The sequence below is a fragment of the Oryctolagus cuniculus genome, chromosome 16, assembly GCF_051225735.1.
Source record: "Oryctolagus cuniculus isolate XC-2025 breed Fujian yellow rabbit chromosome 16, ASM5122573v1, whole genome shotgun sequence".
Classification (NCBI taxonomy): domain Eukaryota; kingdom Metazoa; phylum Chordata; class Mammalia; order Lagomorpha; family Leporidae; genus Oryctolagus; species Oryctolagus cuniculus.
Window position 1 is genome coordinate 9172784 of NC_142882.1, and position 21568 is coordinate 9194351.

At 59.3% G+C, this 21568-nt stretch overlaps 2 protein-coding genes across 3 annotated transcripts; both read left to right on the forward strand.

Annotated features, from left to right (window-relative positions):
* The first annotated feature begins 221 nt into the window (after positions 1-221).
* On the forward strand, positions 222-5180 carry ANGPTL4 (angiopoietin like 4). Its single transcript, XM_002722024.6, has 7 exons — positions 222-690; positions 896-1006; positions 1131-1248; positions 3114-3227; positions 3551-3646; positions 3733-4014; positions 4545-5180. The coding sequence occupies exons 1-7, from the start codon at positions 358-360 to the stop codon at positions 4724-4726; spliced, it is 1236 nt and encodes a 411-aa protein (XP_002722070.3). The 5' UTR covers positions 222-357; the 3' UTR covers positions 4727-5180.
* Positions 5181-10670: 5490 nt separating this feature from the next.
* On the forward strand, positions 10671-19464 carry RAB11B (RAB11B, member RAS oncogene family). Of its 2 annotated transcripts, XM_089315458.1 has the most exons (6): positions 10671-10764; positions 16168-16314; positions 17052-17247; positions 17806-17999; positions 18096-18176; positions 18639-19464. In XM_089315458.1, exons 1-6 carry the CDS (start codon positions 10725-10727, stop codon positions 18782-18784), a joined length of 804 nt encoding a protein of 267 aa, XP_089171584.1. In that variant the 5' UTR covers positions 10671-10724; the 3' UTR covers positions 18785-19464. The 2 variants fall into 2 exon arrangements, with proteins under 2 accessions (XP_089171584.1, XP_051691460.1); XM_051835500.3 differs by lacking the exon at positions 16168-16314.
* The last annotated feature ends 2104 nt before the right edge of the window (positions 19465-21568 follow it).

Consider the following 21568-nt stretch of genomic DNA (forward strand, 5'->3'; position numbering starts at 1 on the left):
GTTGCGCGCAGAAAGGCTGGCCTGGGTCCGGCGCGGAGAATCATAGCTTTGCACCCTCAGGGCGCACCCTGACTCCGCCAGTCACCACTAGGCTGCCAGCACACAGGACCCCACCCCTGGCCGCACGCCCCGCCCCCGGAACTCCCCGCGCCCCGCCTCCGAGGCTCCCCTCCCACCCCTGCATCGGGCTTATAAAAGGGGGCGTTGGTCGCCGTGGGCTCACGCCGAGCCGAGCGGGCCTGCGGCTGCCATCTGTTCCCACCATTGAGCTCCAGCACCCCGAGCGAGTCTCCAGCCCTCGTATCTCCAGCAGCCCGCGTCCCGTGCGAGTCCTCCGCGCCCAGGCAGACGGTGAACATGCGCCGTGCGTCGACAGCCGGTGCGGCCCTGATGCTGTGCGCCGCCACCGCCGGGCTGCTGAGCGCTCAGGGCCGCCCTGCACAGCCCGAGTCGCCGCGCTTCGCGTCCTGGGACGAGATGAACGTGCTGGCGCACGGGCTGCTGCAGCTCGGCCACGGACTGCGCGAACACGTGGAGCGCACCCGCGGGCAGCTGGGCGCGCTGGAGCGGCGCCTGGGCACTTGCGGAGCCGCCTGCCAGGGTTCCGGAGGGACCGTCGCGCCCCCGCAAGCCTCCGAGAGCCCGCTGCCCGGAGGCGAGGCAGCCCCTGAGATCCTCCGCAGCCTGCAGGTACGTGAGTACTCCCAGGGCTGCCTCTGCGCGCTCCTCCGGGCTCCCCGCCGGCCTGGAAGAGGAGACACAGCCCAACGCCCTTGGGCTTATTTGCACCAGTCTCAAAGGATGAAGATGTGGCCTGGGGGGAGGGGCGGTGAGTGCGGTTGTTTGGAGGGGGGGGGGTAGTGGGTTCTCACCGGGATTCTCCACCCCTCCCCAGACACAGCTCAAGGCTCAGAACAGCAAGATCGAGCAGTTATTCCACAAGGTGGCCCAGCAGCAGCGGCACCTGGAGAAACAGCACCTGAGAATCCAGAATCTGCAGAGCCAGGTGGCCGAGGGCTGTCCCAGTTGGGGAGGGACGGACGTCAGGAGCGTCCAGACTGGGAGCCACGGGAGCGCGGGGTCAGCCTGAGCCCCCAGACCTGACCTCCTTCCCTCCCATCCTATCCCAGGTTGGTCTCCTGACGCCCGTGCACCTACACAATGGGCTGGCCAAGTCCGCCACAAGGAAGAGGCTCCCCAAAATGGCCCAGCCTGTCGACCCTGCTCAGAATGCCAGCCGCCCGCACAGTGAGTGGCTGACCCTCTTGCCAGTGCTGTCCCTGTCCTTGGCAGGTCTTTGTCAGGCCTTGGGGTGAGCCGAGCGACCCCCACCCTTCTGCTGACCACTAGCTGGGCCAGGGGTTGAGAAATAGAAACCCAGAGAGATCGGAGCTGCAGGGGAGCCGGGGAGGCAGTGACTCTGCTCAGGAACACTGCCCTGCAGGTTAGAGCCTTCTGGGAGCTGCCAGGTAGGGGGTTCTGAGGCCCCCCTCCCCTGTGATCTCTCGAGGTGTACATCTAGGATCTAGCTCACAGGCCAGACACACTCACTCCCTCCTGCATCTCACAAACCCGCCATTCCTGGTGCCTCCCTCTGCTGTCCCCAGAGTTCTCATCCTGTCTCCCCACCACCACCACCGGCAGAGAGTGAGCTATGGCCACTGTCCTCCAGGTCTGGGTCTTTGTGTATGTGGCTGTTTCAACAAATTCGTGGCTTATTTTGGTGCCAGAACGGTCTGAAAGCCATGCCTGGTTTTGTCGCTGTTGCTCATTCTCAGTGAGCTTTTCCAAGACCTCTCAGATCCATGCCTTTCAAAACTTTCTGTTTGCACCAAAATAAACTTTATATTTTGCTTCCATTCGCAATAACCTTTTTGAAATACCCTCCTGAATTTCCCCTAATTCCAAACCGCAGTGCTGTCTCTGTGTGTTGTGTGTGTCTGGCGCAATCTCCCAGTTCCCACCCTGGGTTCACGGCCCCACACCCGGTTTCCCTCTGCCCCTCCCACCACCTTGTCACCCTGCCGGGCATCTGTGGCCGCTCACAGCCAACTGGGTGAAAGGTCGGATCCCCCTTCACACTTCGGGCTGCCGGCAGCCCCGGTGATCCTGTGGGTCCCCGCCCCCAGACTCCTCCTCCCTTCCCTGCCCTTCCCACCACCCTGTGGTGAGGGGTTTTTCTGGGTCCGGGCTGGGGGAGGTGCGGTGGAAGGTCATGGGGGTGTATTGTGTAGTTTTGGGACTCCCAGACTCGCGGGCTCAGCCCTGCCAAGTAGGCGAAAGTTCAGAGCTGGAAAGACGAACAGCTGTCACTAATAAAGGCCACATTGGTGGTTTGGCCACGTGCCTGTCCTGATTGGATGGGAGGAAAGTAGGGGAAAGGGGAGCCGCCGGAGGGGGCAGGAAGGTGTCTTCCCTGGGGCTCTGGGCCCGCCCACACTCCCGCGGTTTGGATGCTGGGAGTCTTGGCCTTCCCCTCCCCCTGGTCACCTTTCCCCTACTTTCCCAGCTGGGCTGGGGGCGGTTCTTGCGGCTTCCAGACCAGCCCGGCACTAAGCTCCTTCCCTAGGGTTCTCCTCCCTTCCTCCCTCCCTCCCCAATCCTGCCCCATCTCTCTGGAGAGCTGGGATCCCCAAACCGCCTTCCGCATCCCCCACTGCACCAGCTGGGGTCCCTCTTGTTCAGCTCCCTCTATCATTCTTTCATCAGGTTTTTGTTGGATACATGGTGTGAGCTAGGCTCAGCTCACAGCCGGGGTGGGGGTGGGGCAGGAAGACTTCTATGCCCGTTTTGGGAGATCTGGCCTGGTCTGGGGGAAGGGGTCCTTCCAGAAGCTGGGACCCCAAGACAGGAGTCAGGGGATAGAGTCTGGCAAAGGGACCAGCATGCCCAAAGTCCCTATAGTCAAGGGATGGGAAACCTGTGGGCCAGAGCCGGTGGGAGGGAGGATGGTGGGTGCCATGCAGAGTATAAGCAGATAGATTGGGGGGCGGGGACCATGGGGATCAGGATTCTCCCTCATCCCCCTGTTACCTGCTGCCCAGCTCCCTGAGACCCCAGGAGACCCGCTGCTGCTTCAAGACCCCTCATCCCCCCACCTTGTGTGTTTGCAGAGCTGCCCCGGGACTGCCAGGAGCTGTTCGAGGAAGGGGAGCGGCAGAGTGGGCTGTTCCAGATCCAACCTCAGGGGTCCCCACCGTTCCTGGTCAACTGCAAGATGACCTCAGGTGGGATGCACTGAGCCTGGGTGCCCTTGACATTCTATGGGAGGCGGCCCTTTCTCTGCTGGTTTCCATCTCCGGGCTCCCAGGGTTGAGAACTGCAGGGTGGGTTAACCCGGATTATCTGGGGACTTGGCCTCCTCCCTCCCTCCTGTTGGCTCCCGAAGAGGATCTGGCTCCAGGGCCCTGCCTTCTGGCCAGTCCCTGAAGTCCCCCTGGGACAAATACGGGGGCAAGTTGGGCTCCCTGGGCTTGGGAATTGGGAGCCAGATGGGGTCGTCAGGTGCCCAGGGAGGAGGGCCTCCCAGTAACTGTGGGTCTCTGCGCAGATGGAGGCTGGACGGTAATTCAGAGGCGTCAAGATGGCTCCGTGGACTTTGACCGGCCCTGGGAAGCTTACAAGGCTGGCTTCGGGGACCCTCACGGTGGGTGTTTGCTGTGACTACCCTAGGAAGGGGGTCCACGGAGCCAGGTGGGGGCCTGCCTCACCGTGCGGCTTCTCTTGCTGTAGGCGAGTTCTGGCTGGGGCTGGAGAAGGTGCACAGCATCATGGGGGACCGCAGCAGCCGCCTGGCTGTGCACCTGCAGGACTGGGATGGCAATGCCGAGTCGCTGCAGTTCCCTGTCCACCTGGGTGGGGAGGACACAGCCTACAGCCTGCAGCTCACGGCGCCTGTGGCCAGCAAGCTGGGTGCCACCGCCGTCACGCCCAGCGGCCTCTCCCTGCCCTTCTCCACGTGGGACCAGGACCACGACCTCCGTGGGGACCTTAACTGTGCCAAGAGCCTGACTGGTGAGCAGGCCCTGACCCCCACCAATCCTGTCATGCCCCTCACTGCTGCCCTGTCCTGTCTTCAGCTCCACATTGCACCTGTTCCCTGCCCCTATCTTCTTCTTACTTGCTGGATACCTTTGGGGCCCTCTAGCCTCAATTTTCCCATCTTTAAAATGGGTATAACCATGGCACTCAGGCTGTGAAGTGGAACCCGCGAAAGTGCCTTTTGAAGGGGTCAAAAGTAGTGAGTGGAGTATCGGTCGTTTCGTTCGGCCTGAGCTCGCTCGTATAAATTGATCTCAGATGTGACAACTGTGTTTGAGAAGTGGGAGCCATGTGCCCTGTGCCAGGCATGGAGACCTGACTTGTTGTGGTCACGGGTCACGGGAGCTGCTTCACTGTGATGACAGGGCAAGGGGGTGCCCAGGGGCCCTAACACGGCTGCATCTCCCGTAGACTTCACAGTCACTGCGAGTGTAGGGTCCCAAGCTCGGTCTGGCCCCAGCCCTGTCCTGACTTGTCCCCTCTCCTCTGCCTTTGCCCTGCAGGTGGCTGGTGGTTCGGCACCTGCAGTCACTCCAACCTCAACGGCCAGTACTTCCACTCCATTCCCCGGCAGCGGCGGCAGCGGAAGAAAGGCATCTTCTGGAAGACCTGGCGGGGCCGCTACTACCCGCTGCAGGCCACCACCATGCTGATCCGGCCTGCGGGAGCCGAGGCGGCCTCCTAGCCTCCTCACTGGGGCCTGCACCCAGGCTCCTCGTGGACACTGACTTTGGCTTGGGCCCAGGAGGTGGCCGGCCACTCCCTGCCCAGGCAGGGGCTCCACGCAGGAGCCATTTGGAGCCTGGTGGACAGAGCAGATGCCCAAGACTTGAGAGTGGCTCCCTGTCTGAGCGGGAAGCCACACAGGTTGTTCTTGGAGAAGAACCAGGGCCACGCACGGGACCGTGGAAGCGTGGGACTCAGGGGCATTCAGAGTCCTCCTCCTCGCCCGCCCGAGGAGTGGGGGACGCAGAGGGACCACTCGGAGATGGCCAGGCTGGCCTTCGACGGCGGACTCAGTCACATTGACTGGTGCGGGGCACCGGGGCGCCCTCACGGTGCTGCCGTGGTGTGAGCTGGCGCAGCGGTGTCCAGGCGGGGTTCACAGGATTCTTGGGAATAAAAGCAACTTCGGAACATTTTGTCCTTTTTTTTTTTTTGGCCTTTGGTTTGTTTTTTAAAAGCGCACAAAGTCCACATCAACATGTGCCGGGGTGGGGAGGACGTACCCCCAGGTCTCCTGAGGACAAGGCTGGTTGAGCCGCCACCCTCCACTGATGTCACTTTGCTTTATTTATCCTCTCGCCCAGCGTGTTTTCCTTTGCAAAATCATGAGAAAATCCTCACTCGCTTCAGTCCCAGCACAAGCAGGTTAACAGAGAAACTGAAGCTGTAAAATCCCTTCGCAACCACATTGACGCAAAAGAATCTCAGTTTTCTTTTTTTTTCTTTTTTTTTTTTTTTTTTTTTGAGATCAGAGCACACATTTTCTGGTTCACTCTCCAAATACCTGCAACAGCCAGGGCTGAATCAGGCTGAAGCTAGGCAGTTCAGGTCTCCCATGCGGGTGGCAGGAACCCAAGTACTTGAGCCATCACCTACTGCCTCCCAGGATCTGCTTTAGCAAGAAGCAGAGGTGGGTTGGCTGGCACCACAGCTCACTTGGCTAATCCTCCGCCTGTGGCGCCAGCACCCCGGGTTCTAGTCCCGGTCAGTGCGCCGGATTCTGTCCTGGTTGCTCCTCTTCCAGTCCAGCTCTCTGCTGTAGCCGGGGAAGGCAGTGGAGGATGGCCCAAGTGCTTGGGCCCTGCACCTGCATGGAAGACCAGGAGAAGCACCTGGCTCCTGGCTTCGGCACCTGGCGCAGCACCGGCCATAGCGGCCATATGGGGGGGTGAACCAACAGAAGGAAGACCTTTCTCTCTCTCTCTCTCTCTCTCTCTCTCTCTCTCACTGTCTAACTGCCTGTCAAATAAATTAAAAAAAAAAAAAAAAGGAAGCAGAGGTGGGACTTGGACCCCGCGGCATGACATGTAGGTGTCCCAAGTGGCATCAACCACTGTAGCAAACGCCCATCCCCCACAGACTTTTGGAAGTACCTTCATACAGCTGACTGTAAATACGAATGCAGGATTTTTGGTAAATTTTTCAAAAAATTTTTTGCACCATATCTACATATTTTCTACTCTGGAATTCTCTCTCTCTCTCTCTCTCTCTCTCTCTCTCTTTTTCCCTATAGCTTTATTTATTGAGAGGCAGGGCTAGAGAGAGGAAGAGAGAGGGAGAGAGCGAGCTTCCATCTGCAAGGAATGGCGAAATGGCTGCATCGGCCAGAGCTGCGCTGATCTGAAGCCAGAAGCCAGGAGCTTCTTCCCAGTCTCCCACATAGGTGCAGGGGCCCAAGCACTTGGGCCATCTTCTGCTGCTTTCCCAGGCCATTTAGCAGGGACCTGGATTGGAAGAGGAGCAGCCAGGACTGAAACCAACACCCATATGGGAAAGCCAGCCCTGCAGGCAGAGGCTTATCCTACTACATCCCAGTGCTGGCCACTAAGTTGACCTTTTTTATGGCAATAGAAATTTAAGATTTAGCTTTTTAAAAGATACACTTACGTATTTGGCAGAAGAACAGACAGAGAGAGGTAGTCTTCCATCTGCTGGTTCACTACCTAGGCCTGAGCCAGACTGAAACCAGCAGTCTGGAACTCCACCCCTGTCTCCCATGTGGGTGGCAAGACCCCAGGGACTTGGGCCATTTCCCACTGCTTTCCCAGATGTATCGACTTAACCTCCTGTGCCACAATGCCAGTCCTCAAATTCAGTATTTATTGAGTAGCTACTGCCTACCAAGTGCTGTATCAGATGCCCGGGCTATTCTAGTGAGCAGAAAGACCCTTTGCCCTCACTGACCTGAATGCCATAGCCCCTCCTCTTACAGACAGGGCAGCCTGTGACTGATGATCCACACTGGGACACTTGGACAGTGAAGTGTGCAGCTCATTCCCAGACGTAATCAGGACCTCCTGACCCAGATTTTCCTTTTTAAATGTAGTCATAAGGGTGGGTATTCAGCACAGCGGTTAAGACACCACTTGGGACGCCAGTTCCAGGCTCCTGGTGTTTGGACTTGGCTGTTGCAAGCATCTGAGGGAGTGAACCAGCAGATGAACCATCTCTGTCTTTCCAATACGGCCAAAAAAAAAAAAACATTAAAAATATATAATCATAGCTCTACCGCATCGGCAAAACCAAATCATTCGCTGTAAATAGGTCAGGAAAATTAGAGTTGATGAAAGTAAAACAATGCCTGTGCTTTAGGATTCTAGCTGGGGAATTGCTTTATGAAGACACTGAAGGATGTGCTTGGTCTCAGGGACGGGGACACGCTGTGAGAGTGTATTGTGAGCCAGTTCTGTCGTGTGTGCTCCTGCCGTGCACCTGCACAAAGCTGGAAGGTATAGCTCAACTGATGCACGTGGCCATTTGGCGCAATGGAGACTCAGTATACATGACATACACAAGGGTCTTGCTGGTGTAATGCGGCAGACTGCTCTACAGTAAACGTTATTTTCATTTCATTTGAAAGACAGAGACAGAGACATGGAGAGAGATCTTCCATCTGCTGGTTCACTCTCCAAATGCCCACAACAGCCAGGGCTGGCCCAATCCAAAGACAAGTGCTTAGAACTCCATCTGGGTCTCCCCAGTAGGTGGCAGGGACCCTGGTACTGGAGCCATCACCTGCTGCCTCCCAGGGTGTGCATCAATAGGAAGCTGAATGCGATGCAGAGTAGCTCAGGTGCAAACCCAGACTTTCCAGTGTAGGAGGAGGCAGGCATCCCGAGCAGTGACTTAATCATGGTGCCAAACACCTGCGCCAAAAGTCAACTTTTTACAAGTAGGAGTACACTGTAAAATAAGGATAAAAAGTACAGGAGAGGGGCCAGCATTGTGGCGCAGTGGGTTAAGCCGCCACCCAGCAACACCAGCACCCATACTTGAGCACAGGTTTGTATCTTGGCTGCTTCACTTCCCATCCAGTTCCCTGCTAATGCACCTGGGAAAGTGGTGGAGGATGGCCCAAGTCCCTGGGCCCCTGTCACCCACGTGGGAGACCTGGATGGAGATCTTGGCTCTGGCCTGGCCCAGCCCTGGCTGTAGTGGCCATCTGGGGAGTGAACTAGCAGATGGAAGATCTCTCTCTGTCTCTCTGCCTTTCAAATAAATGAACAAATCTTTAAAAAGTGTAGTATAGCGAACTCATAAACCAGTCACATAGCCATTGATGGTCATTATCAAATATTATGTACTATTCATAGCTGTGTGTGCTATTCAAGGGAAGGTCTTCAAAAAATTTCATATTCATATTATGCAAAAAGAATGTATGGAGGCTGCTGCTATGGTGTAGCTGATAAAGCCACCGCCAGTTCTAGTCCTGGCCACTCCACTTCCGATCCAGCTTCCTGCTAATGTGCCTGGGAAAAAAGCAGAGGATGGCCCAAATGCTTGGGCCCCTGCACCATCATGGGAGACCCAGAAGAAGCTCCTGGCTTCGGATCAGCCCAGCTCTAGCTGGTGCAGCCATTTGGAGAGTGAACCAGAGATGGAAGATCTCTCTGTCTTTCCCCCCACTGTCTCTCTGTAACTCTGTCTTTCAAATGAAGGGTCACATGCACATGGCTCAGTCACCCAGCGCTTCATGCAAATCTCCACCCCAGGAGGAGCAGCCACCTCTGAACTGGGCCTGCCTGCACTTCCGCCCATCCCTCCAGGTGATGACAAGCACTTCCCCTCTTGCATATTCATTACCCTTCAAAATTAAAAAACAAACAAACAAACCTGTTTTCATTGCTCCGGGGGTCACGGCTTTGGAAATGATTCCCTTCATCTCCTTATTTGCTGCGAATGAATTACTCTGTGTGACAAGTGCTTCTGGTGTGCTTCCTAGAGTTTGCCAGGGAACAGGCACACAGGTTGGGGTGGGTAACACTCTCTGCTGATTTCACTCCCCAAAGGCCTGAAACAGCCCATACTGGGCCGGGCCAAAGCCAGGAGCCAGCAACACAATCCAGGTGGCTCACGTGGGTGGTGGAGACGCAACTACTTCTGCCACCCTCAGGAGCCCAAAGCAGCTATCAAATAGCCCCCAGGCACCCCAATACAGAAGGCAGGTGTATTAACCTCTGGCCAAACACACTCCCCGAAAGGTTTTTTAAATGGGGCATTCCCACGACCTGGCACAGAGTGTGAGGGGTAAGGGCAGAGTGGGGGGGGGCAGGGAGGAGACAGCTGCACTGGTCCAGGTGACAGTAGGTGCCCAGGACAGGGTGAGAACTGGTCAGAACCTAGAGGGATGGAATAAGGCAAGCTGAGGGATGAGACAGGTAGGAAAAGGTGAGGAAGGGGCCCATGATCTCTGGCTTGGTTGGGGAGTGGATGCTGGGAAGGAGGCCTGACACACACGCCAGGGCTGAGCTCCGAGAGGCAGCAGTTGTAATCACCAGAACACTGAGTTCCACGCTTGCATCACACGCCGCTGAACGGAATCTACTCAGCACAGAGAATTCTGGGGTGATGGGGGATACCCAGTGCCTGCCCTTAGAGGGCTCATGTTCTGTTGACGGGGACAAGAAAATAATCCATACTTTATACCTAATAATAGTGCTGTGCCCAGCAACGTTTGCTGAGAGATCTTAGGGGCTCTTATCACACACACACACACACACACACACACGCACAAGAAGTTAACTATAGAGGTCAAGGGTAGTTAAATCTTAACTAGTACTCACTTCACCATCTCTCTCTATATGTATGTAGGTATACCCTCAAAAAATGCATGATGCAGATCTGAAACGTGAAAATCAACAAAAAATACAATGGCATTGAGAAATCCTATGGGCCGGGTGTAAAACAGACTAAGGGGGAGAGAGGGGGAGGGGTTCATGTTGGGGAGCGCCCAGCACCCCAGTAAGGAATTATAAATATTCGTTAAATAAAGCCTTATACGGCAGGAAGTGGACACCTGAGTCAGCGTGTGTTTAAGGAAATGATCCAGTTATTCTCACGACGGCTTTCTCCCCCATTCACAGAAGAGGAAACTGAGGCACGGGGGTGGGGTGGGTAAGATGATTAGTATGGAAGGCAACTGCATCCGAGAGGGGGTGCCCAGCGCAGAGGTCACCGGAAACGGTCATTCACGGGCTAGGGTAGGAGAGGCCAGAGCAGCGCAGACTGACCTATGACGTCATCGGTACGCTAAGCAGCGTAGCATCACCTGGACGTAGCTCCATTTCCTTTCCCGGACAGGTCCTCTGGTAGTCGGGCAGAGTCTGAATCAAGCCTCTCATTGGCTACGCACTCCGTCAATCCGTTTCATTCTTCCAGTCTTCCGCCCCGCCTTCCTGAGCCAACCTCTGATAGGCTGCCGCGGCAGTCACTTTAGAAAGGTCCGCATTCCTTCCGCCTTTCTCCAGGAGACCGAGGGCGAGGAGGGTGTATCCCCGGCAGCGTCCACCCCCTGGACTCTGATTCCATCTCTCATTGGCTGAGCTGGGTGCCGGTCGCTACTCCACCCGCTGCCCATTGGCCAACCTACAGCCGCTCTGCGCGGCGCCGGCTCCGCCCCCGTCGGGTGTTTGTGGTGGGGCTGCGGAGTCGCCGATCCCGCCGGAAGCGCCAGGACAATGGGGACCCGGGACGACGAGTACGACTACCTATTCAAAGGTGCGGTCGGTGGGGCGCAGACGGGCGAGGGCGAGGCGGCGAGGCGGTGGGCACGCGAATCGAGGCCGCGCTCCGACCCGCTGGGCCCAGACCGGAGCCTGAGGCTTGGGACTCGCTAGTCAGGCATCTGGAAAGGCCGGGGCAGCCGGGGATCCGTCAGTTGCGGGACGGAAGGTGCAGCGGTGCGGAGCGGGCATCCCAGAGAGGCCTAGGGGCCCAGGATGCGCTGAGGCGGGGCCTGGGCCCAGAGGGGGTGGGGCCCGGAGCAGTGGGAGAGGCCGTTAGGGGCGGAGCCTCGTGAGGGGGCGGGGCCACCCCGGGATTTGGCGGGCCCGGCTAGGTTGAAAGTGCGATTTGGGATGGGGGGGCGGAGCCGTTGGAGGCGGGGCCAGGGTATGGTGGGTGTGTCCAAGACGTGGGCAGGGTCTGGTTTGATGGGGCGGGGCCCATCACGAGCCCAGCTCTGACTGGAGGCAGTGCATCTGGGGGCGGGGCCTGGAGGAGAAGGGACGGACAGTCGGAACCCGGTATGCGGTGTGGGGAGGAAGCCATGAATTGGGGTGCGGATCCAGAGCTGGGTTGAGAGGCAGACGTGTGTGCAGCAGTAATTAAGAGAGTTCTTTTTTGCTTAATTTAAAAAAATAGGTGGGAAGCAGAGAGAGACAGAGATAGAGCCCCCACCTGCTATTTCACTCCCCAAATGCCTACAGTGGTCACTACTGGGCCAGGGACCCAAAAACTCGACAGGTCTCTTACGTGGGTGGCAAGAACCCAGTTATTTGAGTCATCACCGCTGCCTCCCAGGGTCTGCTTTAGCAGGAAGCTGGAGTTAGGAGCAGGAGCTGGGTATGAAACCCAGGTAACCCGGATGTGGATACCAGTATCTTAAGCCCTAAACTAAATGCCTATGCTAGAACTCTTTCTTGCACTGAGTACCTGCACTTTTCCAAGCACTTTATAGGGACGTGTTCATTTAAATCCTCCCTGCAACCTTTGAAGTCACTATTGTCCAGCCTCTCTTTTTTACAGACAGGGAAGCTCAGCCCAGAGAGTCATGTGGGAGCAGAACTGAACCCAGGCCAGCTGTGGACTTGGCCACTTAGGGAGGGTGTCTTGGGGGCCTTGTGGCCAGGGTCTGGAATTTGGTGCTTTCAAACTACCGCAGAGCCTTATGCTGATGGCCCAGCTGCGGCCAACCTGCTGCTTCCCTGCCCAAGGGACCCAGGGTGGTGGGAGCATCACGTGGGGCGTAGGCGGGCCAGGGGCCAGCTGGGAAAACTCCCTCATTTCTCAGTGGGGTGGGTTTCAGTGTTGCGGGCTGGACTTTGACCAGCCCCAAGTCCTCTGCTATCCACGCTGGACTCCTTGGCTGACAGTGGCTGCCCTTGACCATCGCCCTGCTAACTGCTGTGTGCCTCTTCCCCTTTCTGGGGGAGTGGGGAGTCCAGCCACCTCTGGGAGTGTGCTATGTGCCTGGAGCCGGCCTTGGCTGACCGCTGTGCCTATGATATCATGCAGCATGTGGGGGTTGACAGAGGATATGTGTGTGGCAGAAGCCTTCCAGAGGCCAGCTCACGCAGAGGCCAGTGTCGTCATGTGGCCCCACGGGCTGGGGCTGTCACTGGGGGTCAGTGTCAGCCCCAAGGCCTCACCCTAAAGGCAGGGGGAAGCTGTGGGGGAGTTTTGGAGAGTCAGGATCTGAGGCCCTTCTGGGGACAGGTGGACCAGACGCTGGTCCTGCTGTGGCCGGTAACAGCTGCTCCCAGATGTGGCACTGCCAGGGCCCCTACTTGCCACCTCCCGCTTTCTGTGGTCACCCGCCCCCCCTTGTTATTTTCGTCCTTTTCTGTTATAAATAACCTGACTCCAAGTGTTTGCCTGAGGCCTGCTGGGTTATTTCCTTGAAGTGTGTTCCCAGAAGTACAGTTACTGGGTCAGGGGCAACCGCGCGGCCGTGTGGTTCCCGGAGCAGTCCCCATTGTCGGCTTCCTGGAAGCGCCACTCCGACTCCTGCAAGAGCTGGCACGGGGCAGGTACGCGCCTGCCCCGCTGCCCTCCCCCACTGGCCTGCTTTCCCTGAGTCGAGCAGGTGCCCCGCTGACCTTCTCAAGTGGTGCCGGTAGCAAAAGGTCAGTGTCTCCCACACCGGCCTTCCGCGGCCACCTCCACAATGCGTCCTCACCTGAGTACACCTCTGGGCTCTGGGCATTTGTCTCCTGGTGCGCTCCCCTTTCCACTCTGTGAAACTCAGGGGAGCTCTGTGGCTCCGACAGACTGAGAAGGCAGGAAGGAAGGGCCTGGAGGCAGGCGCGGCCCTGCCACGGCATCACTTGCCCGCCGAAGTGCCTGGGTAACGCCCAGGTCCCATCCGGACGCCCTGGCCAAGGCCGGGGTGGCCTTGCACAGGTCTCTGAGACACAGTTGCACCAGATGTGTTGACAAAGGCTGGCTTGGTGACCGCGTGGATCTCCAGCCCTATCACCTGCTGGGAGTCCCTCAGGAGCCGGAGGGGACAGCCATCCTCCTGCCCTCACCTTGTTGCCAAACCAGCCCCCTTGCCCCTCCTGTCGCCTCTCTGCCGCCGGCTGGGCCCCCAATGTGGATGAGGGGCCACTGGCTGCCCCCTCCCACCACCGCCTTGTTTTTCTGGTTGGCTCCCCTGACCTCGGGGCCAAGGCCAGCAGATCCCAGTGCTGCCAGTGTGCTGTTGGTTTCCCTCCCTGACCCGCCTGCCCCTCCCCACGAGGGAGGTTGTTTATTTGTACCTAATTATAGAGCTTCCCATTTCTCCTCCTCCCGTTTGATCCTGCCAGTCCTGACTTTTCCTGGATACCCCAGATTTCTCTGATAGGCGTTGGGCTGTGTCCCCATGGGCCACCAAGGCCCTCCTGGGTTCCTCTCCCCTTGCCCAGAGCCCCTGGCTAATCGGGGCCCACTGAGCCCTGGAGGACACAGGTCATGTGGAAAGCAGGCTGCGGCGGCTCAGGCCCTCCCTGTCCTCTGGGTTGTGTCCGGCCTTGCAGGGACGCGGCCAGCCCCAGAGCTCCCAGAGCAAGCAGCAGCTCCAGGCCCTCCCGCTGCTCTGCTTGCTTGTTGGGGACCCAGACATGGGGGCTCCACCTGTGCCCCAGCTCCTGATCCCTCTCCTCAAAGACCACTGGGGACTGGGATGTTGGGGGTAGCTTCTTGGCTCTGCCTGTGAGGGAGCGCTGCCTTCCAAACAGCCACTTGGTCTACCCGGGTGTCTGGGTCTGTGCTCCGGGGATGCCACCCTGTCACAGGCCAGACCCGAGCACCCAAGGCCTCCATAAGGTGCCAGTTCTTTGTTTTTGCCAACTGGGCTTGCCTGCTCTGCGGGCCAAGTGGCATGCCCCCAGGGACCCATTCCTGGCCAGCAAAGCCACTGACTTCTGAAGAAATGCTGGCGGCTGTGTCCTCAATGGTCCTTTCTTTCCCCCACACAACAGAGCTGTGTGCCCTCAACAATGCCATTGTCACTCCCGGCCTGCTCGTGGGGCCGGCCTGGCCACTGCCCTGCTGGCCACCTTGGGCATCAGGCACCCCATCTACCTCTGCCCTCCTTGCCAGGTGACCTTGGGCTGGGAGCTTGGGCGCTGTGGGCCAAGTGTTCCCAGCCGTGCAGTGAATTTACCTTGGCCCCTGTGGTAGCCCTGAGAACTGCATAAAGCTGAGGCCTGCCCCAGATAGAGAGGACATGGGTGGCCAGGCTGGGGCGGGACCACTGGGGCTGTGTAGCCGGGGCAAGGCTGGGAAGGGGGTGAAGGCACTGGGGGTCCCCGGCAGGGCCTGAGATTCTTGTTCTGTTTGGAGGATAGGAGAACTGAGAGCAGAGTGCCCCGGCCCATGGGGAGGAGATGAAGGTGGTGTGCGTGGTGGTTCCCAGGGCTGGTCCCGCCTGCCCTATGTGGCCTGGGAGCCGGTCCTTGGCCCCAGCAGCGTGGTTGGGAGGCTGCAGGGCCACATCTGGTTCCACCTCTGCATCTTCCTCTGACCTCGGTCGTCCTGTGTGAGGCACATAGGGTGTCACGAGAGGACACCAACCCTGGGGTCACAGGTCTCACGGGCCAGGCCGGCAGGGGTCTGAGGGAAAGGCTGAGGGGTCCTAACGGAGGAGCAGGGGTTTGTGTGAGCTGGAGGGCTGGAGAGGCTGGGGAATCCGGCCTCAGTACCGGACCCAAGGCAAAACCAAGAGCCCTCAGCCCTGTGCTTAACAGCCGATGACGCAGGCAGATGGCTGCAGACAAGTCCCTACTTGGTGGGCGTGGTTGGGAGACGGACTGAGCCTACTCTGCTGCCCCCCCGACACACACAGTGCGCCGTCGTGGCTCTGTTTCCCATCTGAGTCTTGGTTTCTGCATCTGTAAAATGGGTACCAGGAGTTTCCCCATCACAGCCTCATTAAATGTTCTTTTTGTTCTTGCTCTTATTATTTTTGTTCTTGATGCAGCCAAGGCCAGAGGGCAGTCTGATCTGCCCCTTCCCTCACCTGTGGCCTTCAGGGTGGTGACCAGGGCACACCAGGAGCTAGAGGCAATAGGCCTGGGAGGCTTTGCCAGCCATTGGGGTGTTTGTTCATTTCACAGACATTTGTGGGCACATCTGTGTGCCAGGATCTGCAGATACAGCAGGAGGCAAGACTGGACCTAGGGTTTGACCCTGAGAGAGGTGGGAGCTGCCCAGCCCTAGCGCGGAAGACAGCCAAGCTGCCTCAGGAGCTCAGAGCTGCCCTCTGGTGGTTGTAAGGAGAACAGGCTTTTGGTTGTGGCTCGGTGAACTCTGCAATTGTGGGGACCCCTGGAACCCAGGTGGTGCCCTGGACAGGGAGTTGGGAATCTGGGGACACACCCCCCTTTCCATCAAAGAACTGCATTCGGGCAGAAAAGTACACGTAGAGGCATGGAGCTCAACGAGTGAGTGTTCACCAACTGATCCCCTCCCCCATCTCCAAAGCAAAACATCGCAGCCCCAGAAGCACTCCTCGCCCTCCCTTCCCCGTATCTGTTTGAAAGGTGCTGAGGGGCTGGCCTGGGCCGTGAGAGGAAGAAGGGAGTCAGGATGACACCAGGGTTGGGGCTGAGCGCCGGGAAGGACCAAGCTGCTGTTAATCAGATGGGGTAGGCGGGGGTGGGGGATGGTGAGCAGGCTCCGTGATGTTTGCAGGTAGAGGGGAGGCCGCTGGGTGCCTGCTGCAGGGGCAGGGGCTGGCTTGGCCCTGGACTTGGCACTGAGGTCTGTGGGTTCCGTGGGTCCTAGAGAACTAGGAGCACAGGAGGTAGAAACAGTGAAGACAGAACTTTCAAGCTGCCTGGGAATCTGGACGGGAGAGGATGGGGCGGTGCCTGGGGCAGGAAGTAGGGTCAGGAGAGAACCTTTTCTTAACAGGAAGGAGAAATGCCAGCATGGGAGGGCAGCCCGGAGAGCCCTGGGCCTGGTCCCTCCTCTCCAGCCCGGCCAGCCCACGCCTGCTCTGCTCCCTGTGTCCCTCAGCTGCTTTGGGCCAGCCCTGCTGCACACGTCATGGCGCCTGGGGTCAGTGCAATGCCCTGGGGAGCATCTTTCCACCTGCTCTGGCCCAGGGCCAGGTGTGGGCTGGGCTGGCCAGCTGGGGGCAGCGGCTGGGGAGGCTGTGTACACTTGTCTATGACCTCTGGGTTCACGCACACTCACAGCCGTGCGGCCCCTCCCTCTGCAACGCGGCTGTGACACAGGAGGGCAGCGGTACAGGGTGGGGTAGCCAGGGGCTCTGTCCTGTGCTACACGTTTCCCTTCCACATGGAACAGTCAGCGCCTGCAGCACTGAGAGAAGACGGGAGGTGGCTTGCCATTTCCTGCCCCTGAAAACACCAGCAGAAACCCTCATCTGGTGGAGCACTGACCTTCCCGCACCCCAAACCGGACTACCCGGTATTAAAGACAGCTGCTTACTCGTGGCCCTTCTGGCCCCCAGCCACGCATGCTCTCACTTCCCCCTCCCAAGAGGACCTCTGTCCCACGTGCAGAGAAGGCAGTCCAGAGAGGTGCAGTCACTTGCCCAAGGTCACCCAGCTCCAGAGGTCTCTTGAGTTGTTCCCTAGTGCCTGGGAACATGCCTGGGATGTCCCCACACCCCAGCTGGGACGGTGCTGCTCTGAGGACCAGTGACTGCACAGCCCGAACTCCTTGCGATGTTGGCGCCGCGTTTGCAGGGAGCCGCGTGCAGCGTCTGTGGGTGGCTGCGGGGGCGCCTGGGGACTCACAGACCCTCACCTTGCCTCCTCCCCCCGCAGTGGTGCTCATCGGGGACTCAGGCGTGGGCAAGAGCAACCTGCTGTCGCGCTTCACCCGTAACGAGTTCAACCTGGAGAGCAAGAGCACCATTGGCGTGGAGTTCGCCACCCGCAGCATCCAGGTGGACGGCAAGACCATCAAGGCGCAGATCTGGGACACCGCCGGCCAGGAGCGCTACCGCGCCATCACCTCCGCGTGCGTGTCGGGGCGCGAGGCCTGTGTAGGAGCTGGGCAGGAGAGGGGCAGCAGAGGGTGGAGGGACTGTGCAGGAGCTGTGGGGCCTCAGGCACACCGGGGGATCGCTAGGAGCCACACGCGCAGCTCGGGCCCTGGCTCGAGCCCCTCCACTCTGCTCCGCCTTCCCAGCCCTCCTCTTCCTCGTCTCCCTGCTGTTGTGTGGCCCAGGCCTTGTCCCACACCTTCTGGGACCCCACTTCCTTTGCCACCTCGAGACCCCCTGCCATCAGGGCCACCCAGGCTCCTCTTCCCGGACGCCTCCCAGCCCCTAGCTGCTGCCTGTCGTCTGTCACTGCATCACGTCTGTCCTCGGGCCTCCCTGTCTCCTGGGTGACCTAGACTTGTACTGCACAGTGGGTGGTCACTTCTGCCCAGTGGTGGCCTTTGCCGCCCACAGCTCCTGTCCCCCTCTGTCCCTCCGCTGATGGCCTCAGGACACACAGCCCTGCCCTGGTTCCCGTGAGGCCGCTGCTGCCCATGGAGCCGGGAGGCTCACACCCGGCACCTGCCCCCTAGGTACTACCGTGGCGCAGTGGGCGCTCTGCTGGTGTACGACATTGCCAAGCACCTGACCTACGAGAACGTGGAGCGCTGGCTGAAGGAGCTGCGGGACCACGCCGACAGCAACATCGTCATCATGCTGGTCGGCAACAAGAGCGACCTGCGCCACCTGCGGGCCGTGCCCACGGATGAGGCCCGCGCCTTTGCAGGTGCCGCACTCCCCGGGCGTGGTGAGGCTTCAGGGTAGCGCCCAGTGGGTCCCAAACACAGCCCCTGCTCACTGGGCCCTGTTCTCTGTGTTCCAGAGAAGAACAACCTGTCCTTCATCGAGACTTCAGCCTTGGATTCCACCAACGTAGAGGAAGCATTCAAGAACATCCTCACAGGTGGGCACCGGGGCCTGGGGGGGGGGGCGGCCACCAGCCCCTGGACTCCTGCTTGTTACACTCACTGGTCAGTCTGGACACAAGGACAGAAGTGCAGCTCCCCGGGGTCAGGCCACATCCAGCCTTGCTGGTGCCCGGGACACAGGGACCCCTGACCCAGCTCCATAGGTGGGCCCTGCGTGGGTGAGTGGAAGGTCCAGAGCTTCCTGGTCCAGTTTATTTTTGGAGGGGAGAGGGGGCCTCTGATGAGAAGAGAACAAGTGGCTGTGGCCAGATGTGGGTCCCAGCTTGGGCCTCCCCAGCAGGCAGGCGCTCCCTGTGTGATGAGAGTGTGCAGGGCCCCGTGGGGGCCGTTGGGAGGGGCTCTGGACACAGCCTCAGGGATGCTGCCTGGGAAGTGGTCAGCAGGGGAGGGGGCGCAGCTCGCTCACGCCGAATGCCCGCCCTGCCCCTGCCCCGCAGAGATCTACCGCATCGTGTCACAGAAGCAGATCGCCGACCGCGCCGCGCACGACGAGTCCCCCGGCAACAACGTGGTGGACATCAGCGTGCCGCCCACCACCGACGGACAGAAGCCCAGCAAGCTGCAGTGCTGCCAGAGCCTGTGACCGCGCCGCGCCGGCGTCCCTGCGTGCGTGCACGTCCTCGTCCTCGGCCCTCGTCCTCGTCCTCGTCCTCAGCCCGGCCCCTCTCCCGGCCCCCAGTGACCGGCTCCTCCCGCCCTCCCGCGGGCATCTCGGCAGGAAGGACAGGGCCGGCCAGCGGCGAGGAAGACGGGCCGACGGAGCTGGCTTCTCCTGCTTTTCCGCGGCAGACTCCAGGGAGCGATCACCTCCCTCCCCGCCCGGCCAGTGGGCCCAGCAGGTCCCTCCTCACCCAGAACCCGGGCCGGGCAGGCGACGCTCCGGGCTCTCGGCATCCCGCCCGCCCCTCCACGCACCGCCCGCGCCGGCTCGCCCGCCCGCGCCCTCCCGCCTGTAGGTTGGAGCTGGGAGCAGACCCCGTCCCGCCCGCCCGCCCCTCTGCACGCCGCGCGCCCCTGCCCGCCCGCCCCTCTGTCTCGTCTCCCCGTGCGGTCAGGAGCCTGTCTGAGTGAAGCAATATCTCCGTGTTTTGTACATACAACCGCTCTTGTAGCCTTTGGTTTTTGTTATTGTAGAGAAACACAGATTCTTTATACACTTTGTAAGATTTACGCCGGCCCTAGCTCTCGATCTCTTCTTCGCCCTGTGGCCCCTGCACTGTTGCCCGTTACTAAAAATGTATACGCCGACTTCCTGTACAGAAATCTGCAGCTGCGCCTCTGTCTTATTTCTCTCGGTCAGGCGGCCGCTCCCGAGCCAAGGCCCCTCGCTGCACGGTGCGTGCCCCCGGCCACAACGCGCGCCCGGCCCCGACGCGGCCCGGGGCGGCTGTGGGTCCCCTGAGCTGCCCCGCGGGCGCCCCCTGGCGGGGATGGGAGAGTGGAACCTGTGCAGCGAGGGGCCCGCCCGGCTGATGCTGGTGAAGCCAGCCCCATGCCGACTCTGAGCCCGCACCAACGCTTGAGGGCACACGGGGAACACTGGTGATCCAGGCAAAGTGCTGGCGTCCTGTGCCTCCTCCCAGAATCCAGTTTCTCCCTGCTTGCCGTGGGCAGGGCTGGCCGGTTGAGCAGACGTGGCCGTCCACCAGCCACCTCTCCCCACCACTGCAGTGGCCTCCTGACTGTGTGTGTCCACTCTGCTGAGCACAGCAGCCGTCCCAGAAGCTCCAGCCAGCTACCAAAGAGGCCACTCATGCCCTGGGTACCTTGCAGGCCCAGTCCTTCTTGAATCCAGGCTCTGGAGGGTTGGGCAATCCCAGACACTTTCTGTGGGAAGAGCCAGGAACCACCAGAGAAGGCGAGCTGAGCCACTCGTGTGTGCTCCTGGCCTCGCTGGGGCTGTGGATGGGAGGGTAAGGGGGTATGGTGAGCATCAGCAGGTGGGGCCTGGGGTGCTGACTCCTCCAGGTTTGGACCTCTGGTGGACAGAGCCTTTGGGGGAAGCCAGGAGGCAGTAAGGACTCCTAGGTCCCTCATACGGTCTTGTGGTCAGCTGCCATCTCAGGCAATGTCCCTATGTGCCAGGCCTTGGGGCAGGGATGGGTGTGCTCCCCGTCCCCTTAGGACTGCCAGGCTAGGAGTGCTGTTTTCATTACTCTAGCCCCAGTGACTTCATAAACACATCAAGCTCTGTCCAGGCCTGTTTTTTTTTAAGTCTTTATAAAAGACTGAGGCACGTTCACAATGATGTGCCACCATTGTCACCATCCATCTCCAGAATTTCTCATCTTCCCAAACTGAAACTCTGTCCTCATGAAACTCACTCTCCCACCCCCCAACTCTCCGTTCTACTTCCTGTCTCTGTGACTCCGGGGCTTCCTATAAGTGGACTCATACAGTATTTCAAAAAAAAAAAAAAAAAAAGATTTATTTGAGACGCAGAGTTTACAGAGAGGGAGACACAGAGAGATCTTCCATATTCTAGCTCATTCTCCAAAAGGCCACAACAACAGGGGCTAGGCTAGATGGAAGCCAGGAACTCCATCCGGGTTTCTCACCTGGGTGGCAGGGTCCCAAGCACTTGGGCCATCTGCTGCTGCTTTCGCAGCTGCATTAGCAGGGAGCTGGATTGGAAGTGGAGCAGCATCCCTATGAGCTGCTGGCATCACTGGCAGTTTAACCTGCTGCCCCACCACACCCTCCCTAAGTCACACAATATTGTCCTTTCACATCTGGCTTCTTTCAGCATAATGTCCTCAGGGGCTGTCCATGTTGTAACAGGTGTCAGAATTTCCTTTGTTCTTTGAACATTTATTCATTTTATTTGAAAGGCAGAGCGCTAGAGAAAGAGTGGAGAGAGAGGTTTTTTTTGTTTGTTTGTTTTTTGTTTTTTGACAGGCAGAGTGGACAGTGAGAGAGAGACAGAGAGAGAAAGGTCTTCCTTTGCCGTTGGTTCACCCTCCAATGGCCGCCGCAGCCGGTGCGCTGCGGCCGGCGCACCGCGCTGATCCGATGGCAGGAGCCAGGTACTTCTCCTGGTCTCCCATGGGGTGCAGGGCCCAAGCACTTGGGCCATCCTCCACTGCACTCCCTGGCCACAGCAGAGAGCTGGCCCGGAAGAGGGGCAACCGGGACAGAATCCGGCGCCCTGACTGGGACTAGAACCCGGTGTGCCGGCGCCGCAAGGCGGAGGATTAGCCTAGTGAGCTGCGGCGCCGGCGAGAGAGAGCTTCTATCAACTGGTTCACTCCCCAAATGGCCACAACAGTCATGTAGGAGCTTCTGACTACATCCAGGTCTCCTAAATGGGTGGCAGTGGTCCAAGGACTTGGGCCATCTGCTGCTGCTTTCCCAGACACAGTAGCAG